The following is a 25,568-nucleotide window of genomic DNA, read 5'->3' on the forward strand; positions in this document are numbered from 1 at the left end:
TTTTAGTTTTGCCGAGGACGGATCAAAGGTGTCGTGAAAACTTCCACTCATTGTGTTATTTAGTTGTTAATGTTTTATGACTATTATGCAAAGTTTACAGCGGTGTAATCATATTCCAACAAAGTGTGCGCATGCTTAGAAAACAGGAAACCCGGCAGCTGGACTCGGATGTTGGTCTGTTTATGTAACATTTGCCTGTTTTTGAGGAAAAAAAAAAAGCCACATTTAGTCCTGTTCAGCGGAGCCTTTGCCCAGTCATGCCTTTTTTTTTTTTTTGTTGGGGGGGGGGGAATAAAGCAGGAGAGGAGGGAGGTGGAGTCACGTGGGTTAGTGACAGCCCGTACTGCGCCTTTTGATTGGGCGTTCGGCCTTTTGGGCCGTCCCCTGCGATAGGCTGTCCTTGGTGACGTCACGGCGATCAGCTGTTGGAGCTCCACAACAACAACAAAAGAAGGCGCAGTCGGGGGACCGAGGAGGAAACGGACTGAAAGAAAAAAAAAAAAAAAAACGCTTAAACCGCACCGTGACTCCCGATGTTCAGTCCATAAATTAGCGTGTTTTATATTTTATTTCTTCCGCGAAGAAACCTCAAGTTTTTCTATTTTTCGAAAAGTAACGCATCTACCTCAGTTTTAAGGAATTTAATCGCGATTTGAACTCGTTTACATCTCCCCCCCCCTTTCCTTCTGCCGCAGGTGAGTTTCTTTGTTTTCTTCTCGGTGAACGTTAACGGCACTTCAGCCTCTTATTTTTGATGCTGATTATCATTTCCATCTGCATTGCAGTTGCGACACTTTCCACTTTAAAAAAAAAAAAAAACACCAAAAAAACAAGACAAGTATCAAGAAGCTACGTTGAGTCAGTAAACGGTAACAATGCATTTTTTTTTATTTTTTTATTCGGCTGACTCGGTAACGTTAGCGCAGTCTCGCCGGTCTTTATTAAGCCATCTGCAGCTGCGTTTGCGTCGCAAAACTTAAAAGTGATTTACCTGGACTCGGGAGAGGTTATTGCTTTATTCTGGCAATTATTTCATCACTTATTTTCGGAGATAAAAGTTAAGCAGGCAAGCCAGGCTACGCGGTCCAGCCCTGCCAGTGTAGAATTACAGCCTCCTCCCCTTCCCCTTGTTTAACCGTCCGACAACCACAAGGCTGCTGCTGCTGCTCCACATTATTTACCCGACCAGTTTATTTCCACCCTACGGGACCGACTGGAGAATCGCATTTTAAGACCGAACGGGCTGGCCGATTAATCGACCCCGGTCCATCGACATGCAACTTAATCGAGAACAGTGGACGTATATCGTCATTTATCGAGTCATGGAGATTTGCTGCTTTTGTCATCTTGAGCTCAGGAGAAGTTACGGTGGACATGTTAAAAAAACTATTTTCAGACAAAAGAATCCAAGAATGAAAAGGTTTTTTTGTTGTTTTTTGCGCCCCTCCCCCGGTAGATCAATCAATAAGGCATATAATTGTTAGTAGGACATTAATAAAACTATTTTCACGATGTTGTGAACATGTTATAGACAAATTGCAATTATAATAGTTTTGCAAGTTTTACAACATGTAAGGCCAATAAAAACCCGATGCGATTCACAAAGCGTGCTCCACTTACTGTAATTTATAGTTTGAGTTTTAATGTGGTAGACTGTAAAACAAACAAACAAACAAACAAACAAACAAAAATCCCAATTTGCGTGTAATATAGGTTTTAACCTCCTCGACGTCCCGGATTATGGGACATCTAGTGATGTCTATTCCTAATCCTGCAGCCTTCATACAGCAGAGACATCAGATTTAAAGATTTTGGGTGTCCTACATAGGATACCTCTTTTGCAGTCTGTTTATTTACACTCGAATTAATAACTAATGCGGGATTTGATTAAATAGATGCATCTATTTCAACAGCCATGACTCAGTGACCCATTTAACGACATTAATCGCCCACGGGGAGCTTTTCTTTGTGTTTGGTGATTATTTTAATGAGAAGACTACAATCGTGTTTGGTATTTATCCCCTGAAATGTCTCGTCAGGGAGGAGGAGGGCGGATAGTGGAGGAGAAACAGGTGCAGCAGATTATCAGCCCGCTGTTGTCGGTGTGTCAATCAGGCAGTTGAAACCTCTTCTCCCGTTTTCTGCTCGTCACAGCTGCTCGATGTTTACAGAGGCGGGGTGTAAAAAAAGAAGAGCGCTTTCCTATTTTGTTCCTCCTTACATAAAGTGTGAACGACAGCCGAGAAATACGAGCTGGCACGAGAGGATTTAAACGCACCACAGCCGACGGCGATGCGCGTTCACGTGTAGGTAGAAAAAAAAAAAAAAAAAAAAAAACGGAGATTCGTGTCGTCGTCTGCCGATGAGGCGTTCAAGACCGTTTGGTTTGAGGAGACGTGTTTGTGTCTAACTCTAGTGGTGATTACAAACGGTAATTGTTGCAGCTAGTTTAAATCTTAAAGGCGGTAATCCGTGATTGAAGATTAACAACACAATAGGCCTGCTGGAATCTCCTATTATTCTCAAATCGACTGGCAAGCCATTTTAATGCATATTGAATACAAAACAAGGACTTAGGCTACAATTTTGGTATATTTTTCTGATGTTGTTACTGGTTTATTTAGTCAGTTATCCTCCGTTAAGGTTTTATTACAGATGGCAAATGATTAGGATTTTTAGTTGTTATTTTCAGTATTGCGTGTTGCATTGCAATGATTTGCTACCCTTCAAGACCCATTCAGTTTGGTGCAGTGATAATTTTTGATTGACATGTAAAATAAATACATTATATATATATATATAATAATATAATGAGAGCTCTAATTAGAGCTCAGTTTTACAACTTGAACCTTTACCCTTAAAACCCTAAACAGCAGCACAGTATGTACTGTGTATTATTTATAATGCTAAAGTAAGTACATACATAATATTTCACTCATAAATTCATAGATACACTTTCATCAGTGTAGCAGATAACACATCTACATTGATCAAGATGAAATTGGTTATCATGTTTCCCACTTGATGGTATTACTCCACTTCAATTCATATCAGTAATAGAGATCATAATACTGAATTAGCATTTTGCCCCCCCCCCCAAAAAAAAAAAAGAAATTAGACGTGGTATGGTATTCTCTACACCCATCTGTAGTGTCTGCAGAGCTGTTTATGGTTCCTAGAAGTTGCACCAGTTGCAGAGTGTTGTGCTGTATGTAACCTGAGAGGTAAAACATGCCACCAAGCAAACACTGGTGTCGAGCTTTCTTTTTTGTTGTTGCTTGATCTAGATAAGGATATTAGCATGATCAACTCAGATTCCTTCTTCTGGATTTTGGCAGCTGGACAGTCAGGGGACCTTTTATAATATACAATGAGGGACAATAGGGGGATTTGAAGGGGCGAGACAAGCATTATGCACTTGGCCAATATTTGTGCCAAAGGATACCATTTATACAGCAGCTGCAGTGAGACAGTGACACCGATCACTTTTTCCTTTTTGTCCAATTTCCCGGCGTGAAAGACCGCAGTGAGTCCAGCAGACGGGCTGCCGGCCAGCTGTGTCTTGTGTGTCCTCCGAGCACAGGACATCTCTTTATTACGGGCGAATAAAACGCGGACCCGACAGCTCCTCTCTGCTCGCCTCCCAACAGATCAATAACTGAAGAAACTGCAGCTGCTGCTCGTGTCCATCAGAGCTGACAAGATATTAATTCCGTGATGGTGATTCACTTTACGGCTCGGACGTTTGTGCCTCTACAAGTCGAACACTAACGGTGCATTCGTTTAAGTCCTCGGCGTGTGTGTCGTTTATTTAGAGGGCATTTAGTGTGTTTAGCAGGTTCCCATAATGTCTTTTATGAGGATGTAACGTTTGGCAGGTAAAACCAGCACCTGTAAACATTTACAACCAGACATCCAAATCACTGCAGTCATAAAAAGTAGCTCAATGATTTCTACATTAACAACGACTTTGATGACGATGTAACCAAAAGAGAAGGATCCCCAAGTCTGTCCTGCCTCTCTCTTTTGGTCCTAGTTTTGGTTTTGTGGCAGCAGACAGGCACAGTTAAAGCTGGTGAAGGGAGGAGAGCGTTAAGTCACTAAAGAGACAGATCCTCCCTTCAGGAGTTGGTGGAGACCAAAAACAGCCAAAAAAGGAGTGAATATTGGACACAAACATCACTCCGGCTGAAGGATCGTGTTGCTGCGTCTGTGGTGGATGTTCAAGTAGAAAACTGTTTGCTAAGATTAGTGATCCATAGCAACTTTATAAGGTGATAAATATGTCAGATGTTGTATTTTTAGATTGTTTAGCTGCCCCCAAGCGGCCATCATTTGAATTAGAGTAGAGCATGAGCTTTGACACTATAGTTTTGTCAGACTTGAAACTCACATTTTCATCCGGTGAGATACCGGAACAATAAAAAAAAAAAAAAAAAAATGAACAAGATGTGGAAATTAGTCGTTCGCATTGAACAGACTTGATCAGCTTTTGTAAAAGAAAATATTTAAATAGAAAATGCTCAGATGTGTCATATTTATGCAGCAACGTGAAAGACTTTCCTTGTCTTGTATTAACTACTGAAGACTTGAAGCGCAACTCAGACTTGCCTGAAATGTTTGGAGACGTGATGTGGAATAATAAAGGTAAAGCGAGTAGTTGAATCTGCTGACTGAATCCATCTCTCGTTCTCGTCTCCTCTCAGGCCTTGTTTTGTACTTTTTGCACTCGAAGCGATCCCGACGTTGAGCGATGTCCAGCCGGTGTCTGCTGGCCCTCAGATGATCCATGACCACACCTTATTGATGCACTTTAGCACCTTTCCCGAGCCTTCCCGTCGCCGTGAACCCTGCAGCTGATGACCAAAGTGCCCGTCACGCCTCCCCGCCGTCGCCCCGAGCCGCGCGCCTCCCTCAGCCCCTCCCTCTGCCTCACGCCCCCGCAGGACGTCCCAGGATGTTCCAGAGGTTCGCCAACGCTCTGTTCGGAGACGACGTGGAGGAGCTGAGTCGAAGCAGCCGACCCGGAGACGGCGAAGAGGAGGAGGCGGAGGAGGATGATGAAGACTGGATCCTGGTCAACTACCTGGGTAAGTTTGACGCGTGTTGGAGTAAATCTAAAATGAATCCAATAAAGTCTTGAGTTCAGTTTTTCCTCCAAGAGAACTGCTCCTGTATCACCCGGCTTTCAAAAACTCTCCCAACATCGTCCACATTTTGCGGCTCTGCAGCTTTATGGTTCAATGAAGTTAAACGCTCTTCGATTTTAGACCGAAGCACCAAATACTGCGGCACTTTCTGACACGTTGGCACATATTATACAAAAAGGGTGGACCACTAGTCATGAAGCTGGTTGTTTTAGCATATGAAAAAAGTGAAAACAATTATTTTGGATGAAGTTAATTCAAGAAATGATACTATAAAAACATACAAAAGACAAAAAGATACATACAAATTTACTTGAATGAATCTGTTTAATGAAGAGTGACAAAGCAAGTAATTCAGATTATTTTAAACGGAGGGGAGTACACGTATTTTTCTACGTGCACAGAGACATTAAATTGACATGGTTTGACAGGTTGCACAGGAACACACTGTATAACTTTAGAGTTCTGTAATTGCAGGTAAACTGAGCCAAGTTTCCAGAGCTGGCTACAACCAAAAAAAGATCCCAGTCAAAACAGACACGACAGGGAGAGCAGTTCAACAAGTCACACACACACACACACACACACACACACACACACACACACACACACACACACACACACACACACACACACACGCACACACTGTATTCAGAAACATGACACACTGCAGCGACTCCCAAATGGCTCTGACTGAATCTTGGCACAGTTTTGGTTTGGCCCACCGTTCACCCTTCGCCAGTCTTGACTGGACTTGACCCGTCTCCGATTCCGAGGCCGTGTGAATATTTCAAGCAGGAGGGGCGAGAAACAGAGGCGGTTTATGGGCAACCTGCAAACGGGTCGAAACAAAAGCGCCAGAGGTACCGCAGGAGGTAAATATAGATGCCGCCGGTTCCCACTCCGGGTCGGTGGAGGTGGACATGTATGGGCACAGAGCTGCCTCCCAACACAACCTCCGCTGAAACACACCTGGATACGGCGCCGGGTGTTGTTGTTTCTCTCCCATCGTTAAGTAACACCACGCTGAGTTAGTGAAGACTAATAACTAAAACTCATTCCTGCTGCATTCCTCGGCAGAAAAGAAAGACTTTAAGGTGGTCTGTTGGCTTTTTCCTCTCGGGTTTGCAACTTGGTGTGAATGTAAATAAACCAACCTTTTTCAACCAGAAAGATGTCATTAAAAAGCTCCTTTTTCAAGCTGATAAAAAAAAAAATGGAACCATCCACCATCGTAGTGTAGTTTCATGATATAAAAATGCAATTGAACATGGCTCATTTCCTGAATATAGTGAATTAAAATGCATCCGAAAGACCCTGATTGACAGCACCCTCCTCTTACTGTATTACGTCAGCTGCGCACATGTGACTGTGCCTTGTGTTATGCATGTGTGCATGTATGTATGTATGTATGTATGTGCGCCTAAAAGTTGTATAAACAGAACTGCAAGCACATGAGTGCTTTGGAGGACACAGTATGATGGCGTTCAAGTCCCCAGAGCCAATTCTCGCAGGGTGGCGTTTAACAAACGACTTTGTCAGTTGCAAAATACAGCTCAAGAGCTCCCAAGCCTCTCGGGCGTCTCACGCACGGAGAGCGTGCATGTGGCAGACTTCGAGTCTTTGCGGTCCACAGAGGAGACAGAGCTATGTGGCGGGTCAGCTGGTTCGCTCATAATCCAGACTGACCTCATTAACCCGACACCCGGAGCACCGCCGGCGCTCGCCAACGACGGTGCCTCGCTCCCCGCTGTTGCACGGTTGACCCCCCCCCCCCCCCCCTCCGACCCCCTCCAACCGCACGCAAGGACCCTGCTCCCGTTTGCAAAAGGAGAAGAGGTCCTCCCGCTGATGGTTCCGGACAGCCTTTTGGTCCGTCCCGCCGCCGCCGCTGCAGAGGATACACAGTTTGCAGATCAGCTGCCGGGTGCTGAGTCAGCTCTCCGCAGCTTCTCCGCCCCGTTGCCGGGTAAACAAGGCTCTCCTCCGTGAACTCCTTTGGGAGTCGGAGCCACCGGGTGGCGTTTTCGCGTCGCGTGCGTGGAAACGAGCTCCAAAACACTCGCGCACGGAAACAAAAAGCGAAAACGCACGCTCGTCGACAGTCGGGGGAGCGCGCGGGCCGAGAGACGGGTTTGATCGGAGGTTTTTTTGTTTGTTTTTGTTTTGTTTTTGAGTTCTTAAAACGACGGAGTCCTCCCCACAAAAAGCACGGTTCAATAAAGATCGAATATGTTTGTTTTGTTGTTGTTATTATTTACAAGCTTTATTTAAAACAGCACGGCCTTTAATCAGAACTGAAATCAAACGGAGACATCTGCTTTAGTCGACGCTGCGGTTATTTTTAGGTTCCAGTCTGCTCGCTCGAAGATCATGTTCCGTTTCATAACTTCCTGTTTTTCGGTGCATCGTGAGAAGCCGATGCTGGATCGAAAAGCGAAAAGCTTTCTGGAAAGCCTCCGCGGCTGCACACGGCCGAGAGCCGGACGGGCGTATGCGGTGATTTATGTGCAAAAGATTGTAACGACGGTGGATTCCTGCAGCTCCTTGTTGAGGAAACACCGAGCGCGGGGGGAGGGAAGGGAGGGAGGGAGGGTGGGGGGGGTGAGAGGAGATTAAGATGCTCTGTCGGTGTGAAGCAGGTTCAGTTTGCTCACAGGCGTGTTTTGCAAACACAAACAGAAAAACACGGCGATGCCGAGCTGCATCCAGAGAGTGATTGTTGTTTACATCTGACCAGAGTCTCTCTCCCCCGCCCGCCCGCTGCTGTGGAGACGAGCCACAGTGCCTCCTGCTGGCAGACTGAAGATACTACACTTGTGTTTTTTTTATTTTTTTTAATTTTTTTTATTTTAAACCAAAAAGCGAAACAACAGCTGGAGCAGTAAGATGGCCTGCTGAAAGAAGCAGACTCGTTTAAGTCTTGTCAAATAGAAATGGTCAGTTCACCTAAATTTGTGACTTTTTGCAAACCGTTTTGGTTTCTTGCCTCCGTAATGGCGGTGAAAGAAATTTAGTGGGATGGAAATTGGAAAAACTCCAAAGCGATGGCCATTTCAACAAGCTGCACAACATACGCAGCATTTTGGTTAAATATGGGTTTAATTATCTGTCAAAGAAGACATTTTTTATGCACTGTACTGTGTAAAAAAAAAAAAAAGTAACCTGTCAGTGCTCCCTGGTGGACAAACTACTGCAGACAGTGTTTATAAATAACCTCAAACATGTCTTTCACATCTCATTCCTAACATTTCTTGTCACTTATCAACTGACATGCTATCAATATGTAGTGATGATAAACTAAATGTGTCCACATGTTTGGTAAATATTTACTTGGATGAATCCCATTCGTCTCCTGTTTTTTTTTTTTTTTTGGTAAATGTCACTTTCATTTAATAATTTTTTTTTTAATAGAAAACGGTAAGATGTTTGCAAGTTGATATATTTAACCAACTAACTTAAAATAACTTTATGAATAGGATTAGCATTTTTTTTTCTTTCCCTGTTAGTCAGACTGACCTTCATCAACAGTCAGTCGTTTGGTACAAAATAAAGTGCCTCTCTTCTCAGAATTGATTCTAAATTGAATTGTGACCTAAAGAATTGGAATCAAATCAAAAGTTTTAAGCGCCACAAACTAAATTCTATTCATGCCAGCGTATTGAAGTGGAGACAGAAAATTGAGATTCATCAGAGGTCTTAAAAGATCTCTCCAAATGAGTTGTGAGAAAATATGCTTCTCATCACTTTGGTGAAATGATGCTTGAAACTAATTCTATCCATGTAAAGTAAAAAAAAAAAAAAAAAAAAATCCCTACAGCGACATATTGATGGATTAATTCTCTGTCTGCAGCTGAAGCCTGCTCCAGTCAGTGTGGCGACGGCCTCTCTGGAACCACCATCAACCCCGAGGAAGAGGAGGGAGGAGGGAGGACGAGGAGGACGAGGATGACGAGGAGGACGAGGAGGACCTGGTGATGATCCCCTCCCCAATGGCCAGCCCCCGCATCCGCTACTCCTCCTGCACCTCCCTCAACTCCACGGACGGCGGCGCGGAGGAGGACGACGACGACGACGAGGAAGAAGACGAGGGCGGGTTCCTGCGTCTGGGTGTCGGTTCTCTGGAGGAGAGCTGGTTCGTCACCCCTCCACCCTGCTTCACCGGCCGCGGCTGCCAGCCCATCCTCCTGGAGACCAGCCCTCTGGAGAACCTGCTGATCGAACACCCCAGCATGTCCGTCTACGCCCACCACAGCCCCCCACGACTGACCCTCGACCCCCTGCCACAACGCTCACTTGACCGGGAGCTGGACTTTTTGTCCGGCAAAATGCCCGCCTCCCCGACAGGCTCAAGTGGGAAGGAGAAGTCGAGACGCTCGCTGGAGGGGCCTCGTCACAGGTACAGTACCGAGAGCTGCTCTCATCATGTCTGTTTGGCTCATAGACTGTATTTCAAGGTGGACGTAGATTGCAGCGCCGAAAAATGAGGGCGATGCAGAAGTGCCTTAAGCTGCAATGCCACCGGGGGCCACTAGAGGTTAGCTTCCAAAAGCCTCCATAGACTCCCATTCAACGTCCCTCATGAAAGTCTCGGTCAATAAAATTCCTCCACAAGTTTTCTGTATGTCATTCGCTAAATTAATTTTTTTTTTTGGGGGGGGAGGGGACATGTCTGTTTGATTAACAGGCCTGGGGTGCAGTTAATTTACAGCTATTGGTGGGTAGTATCCCCCCCCAGCTCGTCCAAATATGGTCACTACCGGCTCCAAACCGCTTTGGCCTTAAAAACACCTCCATTGATGAGCAGAATTGTTTTGGCGTCCATCGGCTAATTTGTTTTGTTCTCCCGCCTCCTGCAGGCCGGAGGGGGCGGTCGTCCAGCGCCGCTCCAGCCTCCACTCCACCTGCTACGCCGCGGCGCTCTCCACCCAGGCCGGCCTCCTGCAGCAGCGGCCGGGTAACGCCGCCCAGCGCACCCAGCCGCCGTCCCGCAAGGCCCTGCGACGCCTCAACCTGCTGCGCCCCCCGAAGGCCAGCACCATTCACCTGCACCAGCCCAGCCAGAGACACCTCAACTTCTGAGGCGTCCCGACAACTTCATCCCCTTCATCATCATCGACATCATCAACATCATCATAATCAACGACCTCAATACTTACAGCAGTACGGGAATCTTAACACTGGCCACCCACAAACACACACCTCTTGTTTTTTTTTCTTCTCATCAAGAAACAAACACCAGCAATAAGTTAATTACATCATCAGCCACCAATTACGCACCTGATCTGTTCTTAAATCTGATTGGACGGTGAAATAGGGAACGTGGCTGGCGATTTTTTTGTTTGTTTTTGTTTCATTGTATCAGGTCATGTGGCCAGTGAAGAATTTCTCTTCTCCTCCTCCTCCTCCTCCATCCATCTCCTCCTCCTCCATCCATCCATCCATCCATCCATCCATCCATCCATCCATTAGTTAAATGCTGAGAAGAAGAGATGTGAAAGGAAAAGGTCATCATGTGAGGCTCCGCCCCTCCTCCCCCTTTCGCACAACTGTTTCTTCGGATCACAGAGAGAAATGGATGCCACGACGTCGTCCTCTCTCTCTCTTTCTTTCTTTCTTTCTTGTTCTTGTTCTTTATGGACAACTTTAATGTGTAGAATCAACGCTGTAGGTCACTTTACTCAGCGGCAGGTTAACGGCGTGGCAGGATGACCCGACGGCAACATTTCAGAGCCTCACAGAGCGATTGGCCGGTTCTCTTGGCAACTGCTCGGGCAACTTTGACAGAAGACATTTTAGATCCCAAGTTGAAGATGTGCAGTGCAGCAGCACAACGTTTCCATTTAATCAAAACGTCGCCAGCGTCCTCGTGTCGTTCACAGCGGAGGCTCGTGTCGTTGGTGCGTTTCTGTCACAGGGAAATAAAACTTTAAAGGAAAAAAAAAAAAATCCCCTCAAATAATCGGACACTGCTCGTGCTCGTAGCCTCTGCCCTGTTTTTCAGTGAGTTCCAGCATTTCACAGGAGAACAGAGTCCATCCGCACAGCTCAGTTTCATTACAGCTTTGTTAACAGCTGTAATAACTGTGATAAAGTTATGCCTTCCTAATGGAGCCATTTAAAAGCTTTATTGCAACTTAATCACAGAACAAATGTAGAACGTTTTTTTAGCCTCTTTGAAAGTGCAATACTTAAATCACTGCCTCTTTAAATGTAAAATACTGTTTGAATTCTTGTTTTTCTAAGAACACTCAAATTATGATATTTCTCACTGTAGTAGCAAAAGTTTCAGGAGGACATTTACTCCATTTATGTTTAAATAGTGAAGGTTTCAGAAGATGCTGCATTCACAGGGTTTTCTGTGAAACTGTCGGGTGTTGTGACTGAAAACTGAGAAACAGAACAGAGTTTCAACACATTTAGAATCACATCCGACTCAAACTCAACTCTGTACTGCAGCTGCTTTTCCCTTAAATCAAATAATTTTTTTTATATTTTGTTTTCTATTTTAGTTATTGTTGACTAGTCGTAGAAGAAATCCCTCGATAATTCACTTGACCTCATGTTGTCTGTGTTTGACCAGTTCATATTAACAAAACACCACAGTTACAAATGAGGCCAGGAATAAACACAACACAACACCACACGCTCGCAACAGATTTTAAGGGGATTTGTTACTTTCACTTCCTGCCTTTTGAGTCCTGCAGAACCACCATTCAGTTAAATGCGGTGCTCGTCCTGCGACGCCATCTGAACCTGCCTCTGACTTTATAATTCAGTACTTTTCACAATATTTTTTTGAAGATGTAAAAAAAAAAAAAAAAAAAAAAAAAAAGATGGTAAAAATTACTGGGTTAAATATCACTAAACGCCTTGTTTTAACGGTAGCTTTGAGATGAAAAGAAATGTAAAAAAAAACATTTATGTAAAAAAAAAAACTTCCAAAATATTTTTTGAAAAGAAAAAAACAAATTACATATCAGTATGAAGTTGGTATATATGCGTCTGTTTTTTTTGTTTGTTTTTTTTTGCTTAGGTATGTTGGGTTATGTTAGTGTGCAAATCTGTTGCATGGTTGTAGAGTTGTGCTAGTGTCATGATGGTGGAAAAAAAGAAAATGGAAAAAGATAATTTTTTTTTTTTCTTTTTGTTTGTTCTTAAATAAATCTGCAGTCCACTTCTCAGGGTCACAACCAATCACCTTTACACTTTAGGAAAATGCAGATTTACTTGACAGCTGATGATTCTTTCTGCGTGCTTGGACTTTTCCAGCTCTTTCCCTGCGAGTTTTCCCTCGTGAAAACATTTGTGAGAAATAATCGACGTATATTTTAGTGTCTCGGAAACTTCTTTTGGTCCCAGGACTGTGAAAATGAACTCTTTGACGGTGTCAGTCGACTGTTGGGAATCCATCAAGATGGAGAAACTGTTGGTCTTTTTCAGCTATGTTTATACTTTTTGCTCAAGTGTACCTAACATTGGTTTTTAGAAATGTACCTTATGCTATTTTAACTGTTCTATTTTCCCTGTTAATTTAGTTACATTTTGTTAAAACTGTTAAAATATTTAAACCAAAAAAGTAGCAGTGATCTTTAACCTTTCACTAGTTTTTAATACTGATGTTTTTTTTTGTTTTTGTTTTGTTTTTTTGTGTTGTTTAACTTTTGAGTATTTGTTAAAAGTTCTTGGTCTCGGTGCTCTGAAATGGTGGACTATTTATTGTTTTTAATGTGTCTGCTGTAGGGAAAAGTGGAGCCCGGGCCGAGTCGCCACACTGCAGAGAGTGACTGAAAGCTATGGAGGACCATTATTGCCAGGAAAAGGAAGAAAAACAGATTAAATGTTAGGAACAAAAGTTATCGTAAAAATTCTGAGATATGTAATCTAAACCATTGTTTCATTATGACAACAAACTGTCTCTTAATTCTTACTGAAAAAGTCAAAACATTTAAGTCAGTAAAACTAATAACGTTTTGACTTAAGTCACTTTTTCACTTCTTATTCAATGGTATGGAGTTATAATCCCAACAGTTTGACCTAACATCAAAATTTGTTAAAATTTGATTCAGTTGTTTATTCAAATCTTTTTTTTTTTGTCCTTAGGATCCAGTAATTCTGACTTAACCAATTGGTTTCATCATGCCTAATCTTTTTTTTTTTTTTAAATTTGTTTCCTTTTCCATCTCCAGCAAAAATGGGCGTCAGTTCAAACAATGGTTTCTTTTATTCTTGAATGATCTCGAGCTGTAACTTCACGTTCTGCTGATTTACTGAAGAAAGTTATTTTCATTTAACCAACAGCGTTGGTTGTTGTCATCCAAGTCCAACACGAAAGAGAGAAAATGATTCAAGTAAAGCAAGTTCATTTAAAGTTGATCTTTAAAGAATGCATTCTGCTTTAAGATAAAGCTGACAAGATATCAAAGCCTGTGCAGTATGAACACATGAAAGAAAAACAAAACATTTAGCCTCGGAAAATATTCAGTGGCTCTTGATGGAAACTTTGCAGTGTGGTCCCTGAATCTCTCATCTAAATCTGACGTCAGCTTTTCTCTGCTCGTGTTGATGGGATGTTAGCATTATTATGTGGTTCGCTGTAAATAATAGTATACGATAGTGGAGTGGGTCTCTGGTGTTTTTAAGCTTCTTTTTTTTTTATTTCTCGAATGTCTCTCTCTCTACTATGGAGCTTTGCAATCATGAACGATGTTATTTTGTGCTAACTAAGATGTTTTGGAAAAAAGACACCTTAAAGACCGAAGGGATCGGAGATGTTAAAGGCTCCTTCTGCTGTCGGGAGCCTGAAAACATTTTTTTTTTTTTGTAGTTTCTGTTCTCCGCTCATCTCTCCATCATCAAAACTAACAGGGATTTGTAATGTTTTTGTTCAATGCCTTGAAATTTGTGGATCACGTGCCTTCCAGGTTGAAATGTTGTAATGACAATGCATCAATGAAGAACTTGAACTCTCTTCTTTTTTTTTTTCTTTTTTTTTTTTTTTCAAACACGTTCAGAGTGGACGTAATAAGTAAAAACACACAAACAGATATCAGAAACCAACTATGCATCACTCGGAGGAAGCTTGTACGCTCTCGCCGTCACCATCCGCCCAGCCAGTGTACAGCTTTTTTTTTTTTTAATATGACACAACAAACCAGACAGAATGATGTAGCAAAACCTCTTTTCTCCTGTTGTTTATTTGAAAAAAAGTGTGAAGAACATTTTGTGGCATTTTTATTTTTCACCAAGTGTTAGACATTTTTGCTTTTTTTGTGCAGTTTACTGGAATAATACAGCACTTTGCCAAAAAGAAAAAAAAAGGTTGTAGGAATTTTAGGGTTAACGTTTTATTTATCGACATAACTGGTCTCCTTCTTTGTATTTTGGATGTGAGACAGATCAATTCACTCTGTTCGGATGTCAGAAACAAAACAAAAAAAAAAGCTAATTCAAAAGTGGGGTCATCTGTTTTTAAACTGTAATAGTTAATACATGTGATCTCTTATTAGCCTATAATAAATGTTTTCATACACAAATATCCGTCTGTTTATTGCTTTAGCCTTTGTAAAATCAGTGTTGATAACATTTACTTTTTTCTTGGTTGAAGCTTTGGTTTTTAACTTAGTGAAATAACAAGCGCAAACAGGAAATGAAACCAGAAACCATGCAGAAAGCATGTCTACCTTCTTTTGCCTGAATTTTACACTGTCACTGATATTTTTCAAGATAAAGATATCTTGGAAAAAAAAAAACCCAGCACAACAGTTTTTTTTTTTTTTATTTTTTATTCTACAGCAACAAATTAATGTTTATTGAATGATATTGAGGGTTTTGAATGCGTTTTGAAAAAAAAAAAAGAAGTTAAATAAAATCAAGCATGATGCCTTGTTGGACAGCAAATTAAGCCACCCAACAGTAACATAAGAACCCACTAGCTTCACCATTAACATGCCCTTTTGTGTATTACTCTGATTAACAATGAATAATAACACGCTCACGAGCCCATTCCTGCTTGCAAAATAATTACTTTGTAAAGTTCTCAGTCCATTTTTGCTGAAAATCAACACATATTGTCCTCGAGATAAGATTTGAGTTCTTCGCATCATTTTTACGGCTCGGTAGTTTTTATTATTTCTAAGCAGTTATTGTCTCAATGTTGATGGTTTGCAAATATTTGTGGTCGTTTTTATTGAATATGCTCAACGGCAATTGTTAATGTGTAAAGCGGAAATGCTCCGGTAGGCTGGTTAAGTAATTCCTCAATGGTTAATAAAAAGCAATAAACCAACATGTCAGCAGTCGCTTTTCTTTCAACTCTCGTTTGACAGCAGCTCCACGTGCTCCATCTGTTTACATTCTGCGGAAGAAGCACGCGGCTGTCACCGCTCGCCCTCCCATTGGCTGAAGTCGCGGAGACCCCGCCCACAGGCGGGACTCGCCTGCGGAAGGACGTTTTAATGCCGCGCAAAAAGTCGACCGTAACTCCGCGAAATGTAAAGATTACCGCCAACGTCCGTCCGAAAATGAAACCTCAGCGACTACCGAGCCGTTAAAGTTTAACCGCAACGTAAGGAAAGCGCTGTTCGCGCCGTAAAACCTCCCCGCGCGTCGGCGCCCGTCGGAAATGAACGCAAACTCCGCTTCGACGCGGCAAATAAGACGTTTCTCCGCGTCCCGACGCGCGCAATAAGCCGTTTCGCGCAAAAAAAAAAAAAAAAAAAAGGAGAGCGCGTCGACCTCATTTAATCCGCCCGGTGTTGCTAGTTTGTAAAAAAAAAAATTAAAAAAAAAAATCTCCGTTCAGATTTGAACATTTAGCGCGTTTCTGTTAACCGGGAACGCGCATGCGCACTCGCGGCGCCAGGCAGATGCGGATATAAGGATTGGCGCCGGCGCCACCAGCTGATGCATTCATTCATTCTTCACCGAGGAGGTAAGAGCAACCGAGCCGGAGAGCTTATTTAGACCCAATATGTGGACGTTTTTTATAGCGGATAGAGTAGGTAGAGTTTAAGTTTTAACATTGTGAGACCGGATTTTTTTTAAAAATCGTCATAATCCGGTCGTAATCTGGTGGGAAAAACAACTTAAATCTGGATACGCGAGGAAACACGGCGGCTTCAATCCCAGTTTATAAATCTTTTATTTTACTCTTCGATGGCGGTTTCTACTTCTACTTCAACCTCTTGCACGTAGTTGTTTTCTCGGTGTATTTGGTGATCATTTGGGTTGTTGTTTTTTGGTGAACTTTTATCGGGACAAAACGCCGAAGTTCCTGTTGTTGCTTTTAAAAAAAAAAAAAAAAAAAACTCGGATGCAAAAAAAAAAAAAGTTTTTACTGTCCAGTCTTTTGCTTTGTCACCCGTCTCCCTCGGTCGCTCCGGTTTTCCGCTCTTCGCACGCAAAAGCTGAACATCACCGCATGTGGGGTTGTTTTTTTTTTAATTTTTTTTTAATTAATTTGATTATTAAAGAGGGTTATTGTTGACCTAGTTAGCGGTTACCGGGCTAATTTACAGTAGCTCTCCTCCGCAGCTTAGCCTCGCGGTCGGTCTCGGTTCGCCGCGACTTGTGTGTGCGCCACCTGAGAGTTTACACTGCCGGTTCGGCTCGTTTCGACCCGTTTCTTTCCACCACCACCCCCCCTTCCCTCCCACTTCCCTCCCGCGGACTCGGGCCAGGCTCCGGGGGAGGCAGAACTCAAATCCTCCCGCTTTTGAGCTGCGGAAATTGGCGCGCCTTTGCGTTTCAATCCTTTCATTTAAAGTCGGTATTTGGGCCATTTGAATCACCCGAACCGCGCCGGAGGTGTCCGGACACCTTTCCTCCGTCGCTGACGGTGAGAAACCGGGGTCGAAACGGGGTATTTTGGAGCTTTTTTTGGGGGGGGGGGGGGGGGAGTTTGAAATCGAGGGAACGACCGGGCTCCCTCCTCCTTCCTCCCTCCTCCTCCTCCTCCTCGGCCGCAAGTTTTCACACTTTTTGCAGAAACCCGACGAGGCTAGTTTGACCCCCCCATCCCCCCCCTCACGTATTTAAACCTCTTTGCCGTGAACTCGCAGGCTTCGCCGTCCTTTTCGTGGCACTTTATCGGTTTGATCGAGCTGCTGTAGCTCTCTTGATTGCTGGTCACAGCCTAGCATGTCCTCCCCATCTGTGATCAGAAGCTAAGGCTCAACTTGGCCTCAAAAGATCTTCATCTCCTCCTGTGATATTTTGGGGAGTCTTCAGACGCTCCCTTTTTTTGGGGGGGGGGGGACCACATAGCTCTGGGCCATCACATGCTTTTGCAGCCTCCACCCGAGTAACCTGAAACATGCTGTGGTCTTGAAATGGTTCCAGTAGAATATAAAAAGTCTTAATTAGTGCTGGACAAAAAAAAAAATTAAAAATGTTATAATAAACATTTCAGTGTTGAATTTCTGCCTGAATCTCACCCTCTTTTCTCCCTCTTTTTGTCTTTGCAGTTGGGCCATAAATAGTCAGCACCATGTCCAGACGCAGGTAAGCAGCAGCTGGTTATTTGTTCTCAAGCTGTTTGTCTGTGGGCCTTTGTTTTTATTTTATTTTTTTAAATGAGGCCTCGATCTGAATACTAACTGTCCTCTTTACGAGAGCTTGAATTATGTCTCGGTATATTCTGCGGGGTCTTGTATTTGGGTTTGATTAGTTTTAAAGTGTAATCTATAAAATGGTGAAAAGTGTCCCAACACGGTTTCCTCGAGACCATTAGTGAAATCAAATCCATTATGGGGAGGGGGATGTCGTTAAAAAAACCAAGATAGATTTTTTTTTTTTTTTTGATGAATTATCAAAGTAGTTGTCGCTTTGGTCTCCTCTTGAATGGTTAATCTTTGAATCACAATAGGCCCGTATGTTGATAATGATTTCCCTTCGGTTGCAGCTACGCATCTTTAATTCAATCAGACACGATGAGTGCTTTGTTGAAGACGCGACCAAAGACGGTCACTGATTATGATGTGATTTTTTTTATTTTTTTTTTTAATTTCAGCGATCGCATCACACTTCAAGCCAGGAACTCAAACGCACCTGAACCGACCGTCAGAGTCCCGCTGAAGAAGAGGAAGACCGAGGTTCGCTTTTGTCGCCCGGCTTCTTTTCTGTTCGGTCCTGCGTTTGGTTTTGTTGTCCTGTTTTGGCTCGTAACACACTAACCGTTCTTTCTTTACATTTTCTTCTTCAGCCTTGCAAGAAGAAACTACAGCCTACCGCCAAGAAACAAAGCTATGAAATACAGGTCAGTGTGTCCACTTGTCATCAACTCCAAATGATTGGGTGTGTTAATAGCTGATAAGGCCTCAGCCCGGGATATGTGCGTGTGTTGTTACTAGTCTATTATCTGTGTTGTGGCTGCCCTCCCTTCCAGTGTGTTCTGCCCTGTTTTACGCTCTCGGTTATATTATAATGTGTATTTTCATTCATGAGTTTGCAACATACAAGTTACTGTAAACTGATGGTTAGTGGTCTATATACACATGGCGTCCATTTTGTTTGGTGTCTTAATTTCTATGAAATCTATTGATGTGGGTTTTTTTTGTTGTTGTTTTTTTTCCCCCCTGTTTATTTGCCCAAGCCTTTCCTTTGTATTCCTTGAAAGCATCTCAAGTTAGTTGAGTGGGTTTATCATTTATACGGTCAGTCTGAAGGAAAAACGTTCCAGCATGAATCTGCAGTGGCCGTGCAGTACCTCCTTTTCAACACCAGGTTGAACTGAAGTGGAAACTTCTTGCCAATTTTGAGGGCAGTTTTCTTTATGAAGTACATTTGAATAAAACTAGTATGCTTTATTATTTATTTTAATGTTTAAAGATTTAAGTAACATTTGCGTATTGTTAGAAAATTGGAACAAATTGAAAAAGGGAAGAAAAAAAAAAAAGAGACATCCACCCAAAGAAAGGTGGAAAAGACTCGACATCCACCTCAGACAATAAATCAACTAGTTATAAGCTTAAGAAAACAGTAAGATTGTCTTTTCCCTAATCGTTGCTGTGTGTGTGGAAGATGTCCCATCAAGTTTCTTTTGGGAAGATTTTACTTTTCGGACCGACGGCCCACAAACTTAATATGATCTTTTAATGGTAATTTTTAAGATATCAGATCACACAAGGAGAAGTCTATTGTTGTTGTTTTTTTTTTAAAATTTATTCACCCTTGTGTGTTTTTGGTTTCTCCAGAAGTGTTGGTCGGAGGACGGAGCGAGCCCGTGCATTCTCATCGAAACTCCCCACAAAGAGCTGGAGCCGGCCGACCCGTCCAGTTTCAAACAGTACTCCTTCAAGAATCTCTTCATCAAGGCCTCCCCTATTCCTCGCCTCAGGTAACCGCCCGTTTTACACCTCAATGAGGCAGCCGAGGGCTCCTTTAACGGCCGAGCTGTTACCACACCCGCTTTTGTATTCAGACTTTAATCCTTGTTTTCCCGTTTCATTGTACTTATGCAGAGAATGTGCAGGACATGGGACGACCGTTTCCCTCTGCTTTTAGCAAAACAAAAACATCTAATTGAAGTCTCCTCCAGACCTTGAATAAATGGGTTAAGTTTTGATTACAAGTCGTTTCATGAATGAAGGGTATTTTTTAGGGGTTGTTGTGATGCAGCAGGGAAGTGCCGAATTCAGGCGCTTGTAAGAAGTTAAAATGACAAAAAGATGCATGCGGATGTAAAAAACTAGCCGTCAACTGTTGATGGTGGGAGATCTGAAGTTTCACATGTACTTGAATTGTTGTCGTTTTACAGTAATGATAAACTCAAAAGAAACAAAGGTCGATCTTTAAAAAGATTCATTAGCAGATATAATAATAATTAAAATAATAACAACCGACTGCTGCTTCTCCAAGTGTGGCTCATTAGATGGTAAATCTTGTGTTTTTATCCTCCAGCTGGGCCAGTTCAGACGACGTGTGGATCAAAATGCTCAACAAGGAGCTGAAGTACGTCCACGACAAGAGCTACTTGCAGCATCATCCCAAACTGCAGCCCAAGATGAGGTCGATTCTGCTGGACTGGCTGCTCGAGGTGAGTCGCAGTACCGAGACGGGAGTTTCACATTCTTGTACTGATTTTTTTTTTTTTTTTTAATCTGGAATTTTGTTTTGTTGTTGTTGTTTTTTTTTTTTGGATCTTAATCTGTGTCCGTGTCTCTGCAGGTGAGCGAGGTGTACAGCCTCCACAGACAGACGGCTTATCTCGCCCAGGACTTCTTCGACCGCTTCATGCTGACTCAGGAGAACGTCAACAAAGACTACCTGCAGCTCATCGGCATCACCGCGCTCTTCATCGCCTCCAAGATAGAGGTGAGTCCCTCGCCGTGCTCCCGTCAACGTAGCGTCGGGTGCGTCCGCGGAACGATGACGGCTGCTTGTGATTCTTTTGTGTATTTTTAATGCGTTTTTCACAAACTCTCGTCCCCGCCGCTCTTTTAGGAAATCTACCCTCCTAAAATCTACGAGTTTGCGTACGTGACAGACGGCGCCTGTGACATGTGGGACATCCAGCGAACGGAGCTTCACGTACTGAAGGTACGTCGATGCGAGAGAAAGAAAGAAGAAAAAAAAAAACTCCTGTAACAGACTCGCACCCGTTAAGACGCTGACGTTTCGGTAGCAATCGTACAATGCCAATCATTCGCATGTTTGACATCTGTGTTGATGTCGTCCTGCAGGCGTTGGACTGGAACTTGTGCCCGGAGACGCCCATCTGCTGGTTGAAGCTGTACGCTCAGGTGGAAGCCCAGAAAGACGGAGAGAACTTCCTGGAGCCGCAGTTCTCTCAAGAAATGTACATCCAGATCACGCAGGTACTTTCACACCCGAATAAAAAACAAAACAAATCCGCAACCTTCTTTAATGTCGTGATCCAGGATGGATGTTTAAAAAAATATATATATATATATATATTAAAGAAAAACATATTTCTGACCTTTGACCTGTGTTGCAGCTGTTGGACTTGTGTATAATGGACATCAACTCGTTGGACTACAGCTACAGCGTTCTTGCTGCGGCCGCCTTCTGCCACTTCTCCACCTTCGACGTCGTTCATAAAGTTTCCGGTAGGTTTTTTTTTTCTATCTAAACATTTTCTAATTCGGTCCGCTTAGTGGGCTTTCATCTGAACAATTCTAGCTTGACTATACTTTTAAACTCCCCAAATATTGTGTTTTAAGGTATTCTTTTCATACGTGTATCAGAATTCCAGTCACATGGTTTTCTTTCTGTCCTGCGTCTCTCAAGGTCTGACGTGGGAAAGCGTGTCTCCCTGCGTCCGGTGGATGAGCGCCTTCATGGACACGCTGCGATCTGAAGCCAAACCTCAACTCAGGAACTTCCCCAAAGTCAAATCTGAAGACCGACACAACATCCAGACACACGTGTCCTATCTGGACCTGCTGGTGAGCACAACGCACAGAATTTATTTTTTTTTTAAATTTTTTTATTAATACCATCAGGGCACGAGACTTTTAAGTGATGCTATGTCTCTTATAGGACTATTTAGATTTGTTCTATCTTCAAACTAGACTCGGTGAGAGTTCTTGGTTGCTGTAATCATCCACAAACGGCAATGTCTTGACAATATCGGTGCTAATTTACACTTTTTTATAAGAGCAAACAGGATAAAATTGCCCAAAATTTTAAAGTTAAATGTCATTAAGAATCGTTAAAGCAGGATGTTTTTTTTTTTTTTTTATCCAACGTGTTTTGATGGGCAGTGAAGCTTAAATATCATCCGATACCACATTGTAATTCAGTTTTATTTCTCTGAATTATTTGTAATCATTGGCACCATATAAGTATAAAAAGATTAGGTTTATTTTTTTACTGTATAATGAAATCTATTTGTCTTCCAACGTCAAATTTTTTTTTTTGTGCCTCCCGTCCTGCAGAGGAAAGCTCAGGAGCGTCAGATCGACAGCCTCGACTGTCGGATGTCGCCCATTACCACGGCAACAGCACTGACCCCCCCCAACAGCACAGAGAAACCAGCCAATCCCTGAACAAGACGCGACCAGCTACCAGCGGGACGCGCTACCTCTCCCAGCAGTCCGACCTTTTTTTTTTTATTATTATTTTTTTTTTAACACTAAGTTCAGACTTTTAATTCCTGTGCGTTTTCATTTTCTTCTGGTTTCATAAAGCCTAGAATAAGAAGATGGTCAGGAGTGCAGTTCTTAGGCAGGTAACGCAACTTTTACTTTTTTTTTTTTTATGTTTGAATTTTGGTCTGAACCAGCAGCAGCTTCCATAAAGAAATGTGTTTACCCGACTGACTCTTACTGCGATCAGGAGAAGCTGGCGAGGAATCCACTTGTTCGGGCCTTTTCTTTTAATAAAAAGGTTTTTTTTTTTTTTTGAGAGGAAACAATCTTCCTTCCTCCCTTTTTTTTTTTTTTTTTTTTTTTTTTTGTACCTGCGAGATATCCGAGTTTCACTGGTGCTATTCTTGAAATTGAGGCTTCAATGTATTCAGATGGTGCTTCAGTCAGATTCTCAGGAATAAGGAAATGAAGAATATCTCAAATTTGTGACTTGTTTTAAAATTATTATTATTTTTTGTGTGTGAATTTTGTATTCCTCTCTGAACAGGTGTTTTAAATTGACGTCCCCCTTCTAAAATTAAATCTGTAGATTTGCTCTGCATTACTGCCACAGAACAGCAAACATTGATTAAGAACCTAAAAGTGCCGCTGCTGTGATTCGCAGCCGTGTGAGCCATACGACTGATCAGTCACCTGATTGGATGCCTGGAGGTGTTTTGAACGCACCTGATTTTGTGGCTCTGTAATATGATTTTTTGTTTTGTTTTTGTTTTTTGTTTGTACTGTTGCAACTTGGTTGCACTCTCTTGTTACATTCCTGTGAAACTTGACAATTGTGCAAAGTTTTTGCTTTTTCATTCAAGTGCTTGTATTTATTGATAAGCCTTAGTATGTAAAGGAAAAAGAATATCTGTTCATATGTAAAATCTTTCAGTGATGATTGAGCTCAATTTGATCACTGCCAAAGGCAAAAGCTATTTATGATTTAGCTGTGACACCTGTTGTTGAAATAACTCATTTAATGTTGTACACTTGTCCTTTTCTTAGTGCCTTTTAAAAGAAAAAAAAGACAAAAAAAAATGAACTGTACAGCAACTTAATTTAAGATAGAGCGAGCCAGAAGGCCGAGATCGAGCGAACGAACCTGTGATGTGCGAACCTCTGCAGTGAACCACCAACCATGTAAACTGTATGTAGATGTTAAAGAATGTATGTTTTTGTAAATAGATTGGAATGTTTTAAATAAATGCAATGACACAAGAGTTTGGTTTTCTTTTCTTTGTTTAATTAGTAGACATGAGGATTATAATTTTCAGTTGTTAAATCTGATTGAAAGGTATTGATTTATTTTTAAATGGTCATTTTAGAGACCAATTTTTGCTGCTGCTGAACTGAGGGGATCAGTGAATATTTTCTTCCCATTTATAACGATATTAGTTACATCTCTAGAACCTGCTTCAACAGCAACACGAATAAAAAAAACAACAAAATCAGATGCAGCATTTGTTGTGCCTCATTTCTGTTGCATCAAATTTTGTTGCGTTGCAGTTCAGAATTTTAAGTTTTAGGTATTAATTACATCAATAATGACAATTAACAATTAATGACTTGTTATAATAAAGCTGCTATTTAAACTAGTGCCGGTTACAATCACACACGTCGTCCAAAATATAAATAAAAGTCATACTATAATATGTCCTCAAAAGTAGCAAAGAAAGTTATAGCATTACAGGTACAATGGTGTAGTGGTTAGGGCTGGTGCCTTTCATTGAGGAGGTCTTTGGTTCGATTCCTGCTGGAGACAAGCATGTAAACTTAAAAAAAAAAGTCATCCTGAAATATGAAAAAAAAAAGTCACACTATATTATGTCGTCCAAAATATGAAAGAAAAGTCACTATATTATGAATTTTTTGTGCTATTTTTGACAACATGCTATAACTATGACTTCCGTTCATGTTACGGAAGCTGGCACATTGGTGCAGTTGTCAGCGTTGTTGTCTCAGTCTAAAGGTCCCAGGTTTGATTCCTGCTTGGGACTTTCTATGTGGAATTTGTATGTTCCTGCATTAGTAATACCTTACAGTATGTTGTCCAAAATATGGACGACTAAGTAATGCTAATAGTCCATAATGTAAAACAAACGTCATGCATGTAGTCGTAAATGTGACAGTCACACTACCCATGTGAAGCAAGAACATGCAATGTCGTCCAAAAAGTGATAAAAAAGTCATACTATAGCATGTCGTCCAAAAAGTCATACATGCATGTCCCAAATTTTTTTTTAAGTCACTATAGCATATCCAAAATATCACAAAAAAAGTCATACAATATCATGTCCAAAATATCATAAAAAAGTCATACTATAGCATGTCCAAAATATCATAAAAAAAGTCATACAATATCATGTCCAAAATATCATAAAAAAGTCATACTATAGCATGTCCAAAATATCATCATAAAAAAGTCATACAATAGCATGTCCAAAATATCATCACAAAAAAAGTCATACAAAGCAAAAAAAGTCATACTATAGCATGTCCAAAATATCATAAAAAAAGTCATACAATATCATGTCAAAATATCATTAAAAAAATATCATAAAAAAGTCATAGTCATAGCATGTCCAAAATATCATAAAAAAAGTCATACTATAGCATGTCCAAAATATCAAAAAAGTCATACTATAGCATGTCCAAAATATCATAAAAAAAGTCATACTATAGCATGTCCAAAATATCATAAAAAAGTCATACAATATCATGTCCAAAATATCATAAAAAAGTCATACTATAGCATGTCCAAAATATCATAAAAAAGTCATACTATAGCATGTCCAAAATATCATAAAAAAAAGTCATACTATAGCATGTCCAAAATATCATTAAAAAAGTCATACTATAGCATGTCCAAAATATCATAAAAAAAAGTCATACTATAGCATGTCCAAAATATCATAAAAAAAGTCATACTATAGCATGTCATAAAAAAAGTCATATCATGTCCAAAGTAATAAAAAAGTCATACTATAGCATGTCCAAAATATCATAAAAAAAGTCATACTATAGCATGTCCAAAATATCATAAAAAAAGTCATACTATAGCATGTCCAAAATATCATAAAAAAGTCATACTATAGCATGTCCAAAATATCACAAAAAAAAGTCATACTATAGCATGTCCAAAATATCATAAAAAAAGTCATACTATAGCATGTCCAAAATATCATAAAAAAAGTCATACAATAGCATGTCCAAAATATCATAAAAAAAGTCATACAATATCATGTCCAAAATATCATTAAAAAAGTCATACTATAGCATGTCCAAAATATCATAAAAAAGTCATACTATAGCATGTCCAAAATAT

General features: G+C 41.4%; 2 protein-coding genes across 2 annotated transcripts; both read left to right on the forward strand.

Annotated features, from left to right (window-relative positions):
* The first annotated feature begins 2,437 nt into the window (after positions 1-2,437).
* tp53inp1 (tumor protein p53 inducible nuclear protein 1) lies at positions 2,438-15,435 on the forward strand. Its single transcript, XM_069719889.1, is given in 5 exon segments — positions 2,438-3,720; positions 4,707-5,090; positions 9,001-9,068; positions 9,071-9,546; positions 10,007-15,435. Coding segments are annotated over 4 exon segments (900 nt in total). The 5' UTR covers positions 2,438-3,720; positions 4,707-4,957; the 3' UTR covers positions 10,230-15,435.
* Positions 15,436-17,595: 2,160 nt separating this feature from the next.
* ccne2 (cyclin E2) lies at positions 17,596-22,197 on the forward strand. The gene is made up of 11 exons (XM_069719921.1): positions 17,596-17,651; positions 18,160-18,241; positions 18,352-18,405; positions 19,343-19,485; positions 20,049-20,184; positions 20,316-20,462; positions 20,592-20,687; positions 20,831-20,965; positions 21,106-21,217; positions 21,399-21,556; positions 22,049-22,197. Exons 1-11 carry the CDS (start codon positions 17,638-17,640, stop codon positions 22,157-22,159), a joined length of 1,188 nt encoding a protein of 395 aa, XP_069576022.1. The 5' UTR covers positions 17,596-17,637; the 3' UTR covers positions 22,160-22,197.
* Positions 22,198-25,568: the final 3,371 nt, after the last annotated feature.

This window comes from Brachyistius frenatus, unplaced genomic scaffold (genome assembly GCF_029030835.1).
Source record: "Brachyistius frenatus isolate BFR_SWC_R1_liver_20210118 unplaced genomic scaffold, ASM2903083v1 Contig_227, whole genome shotgun sequence".
Lineage (NCBI taxonomy): Eukaryota > Metazoa > Chordata > Actinopteri > Embiotocidae > Brachyistius > Brachyistius frenatus.

What these genes read in the sequence shown, in the direction of transcription:
- ccne2 (XM_069719921.1), top strand. An exon ending in TCCCCTATTCCTCGCCTCAG is followed by an intron (nt 19,486 to 20,048) that starts GTAACCGCCCGT and finishes TTTATCCTCCAG; the next exon opens with CTGGGCCAGTTCAGACGACG. An exon ending in TGTCCTATCTGGACCTGCTG is followed by an intron (nt 21,557 to 22,048) that starts GTGAGCACAACG and finishes CCCGTCCTGCAG; the next exon opens with AGGAAAGCTCAGGAGCGTCA.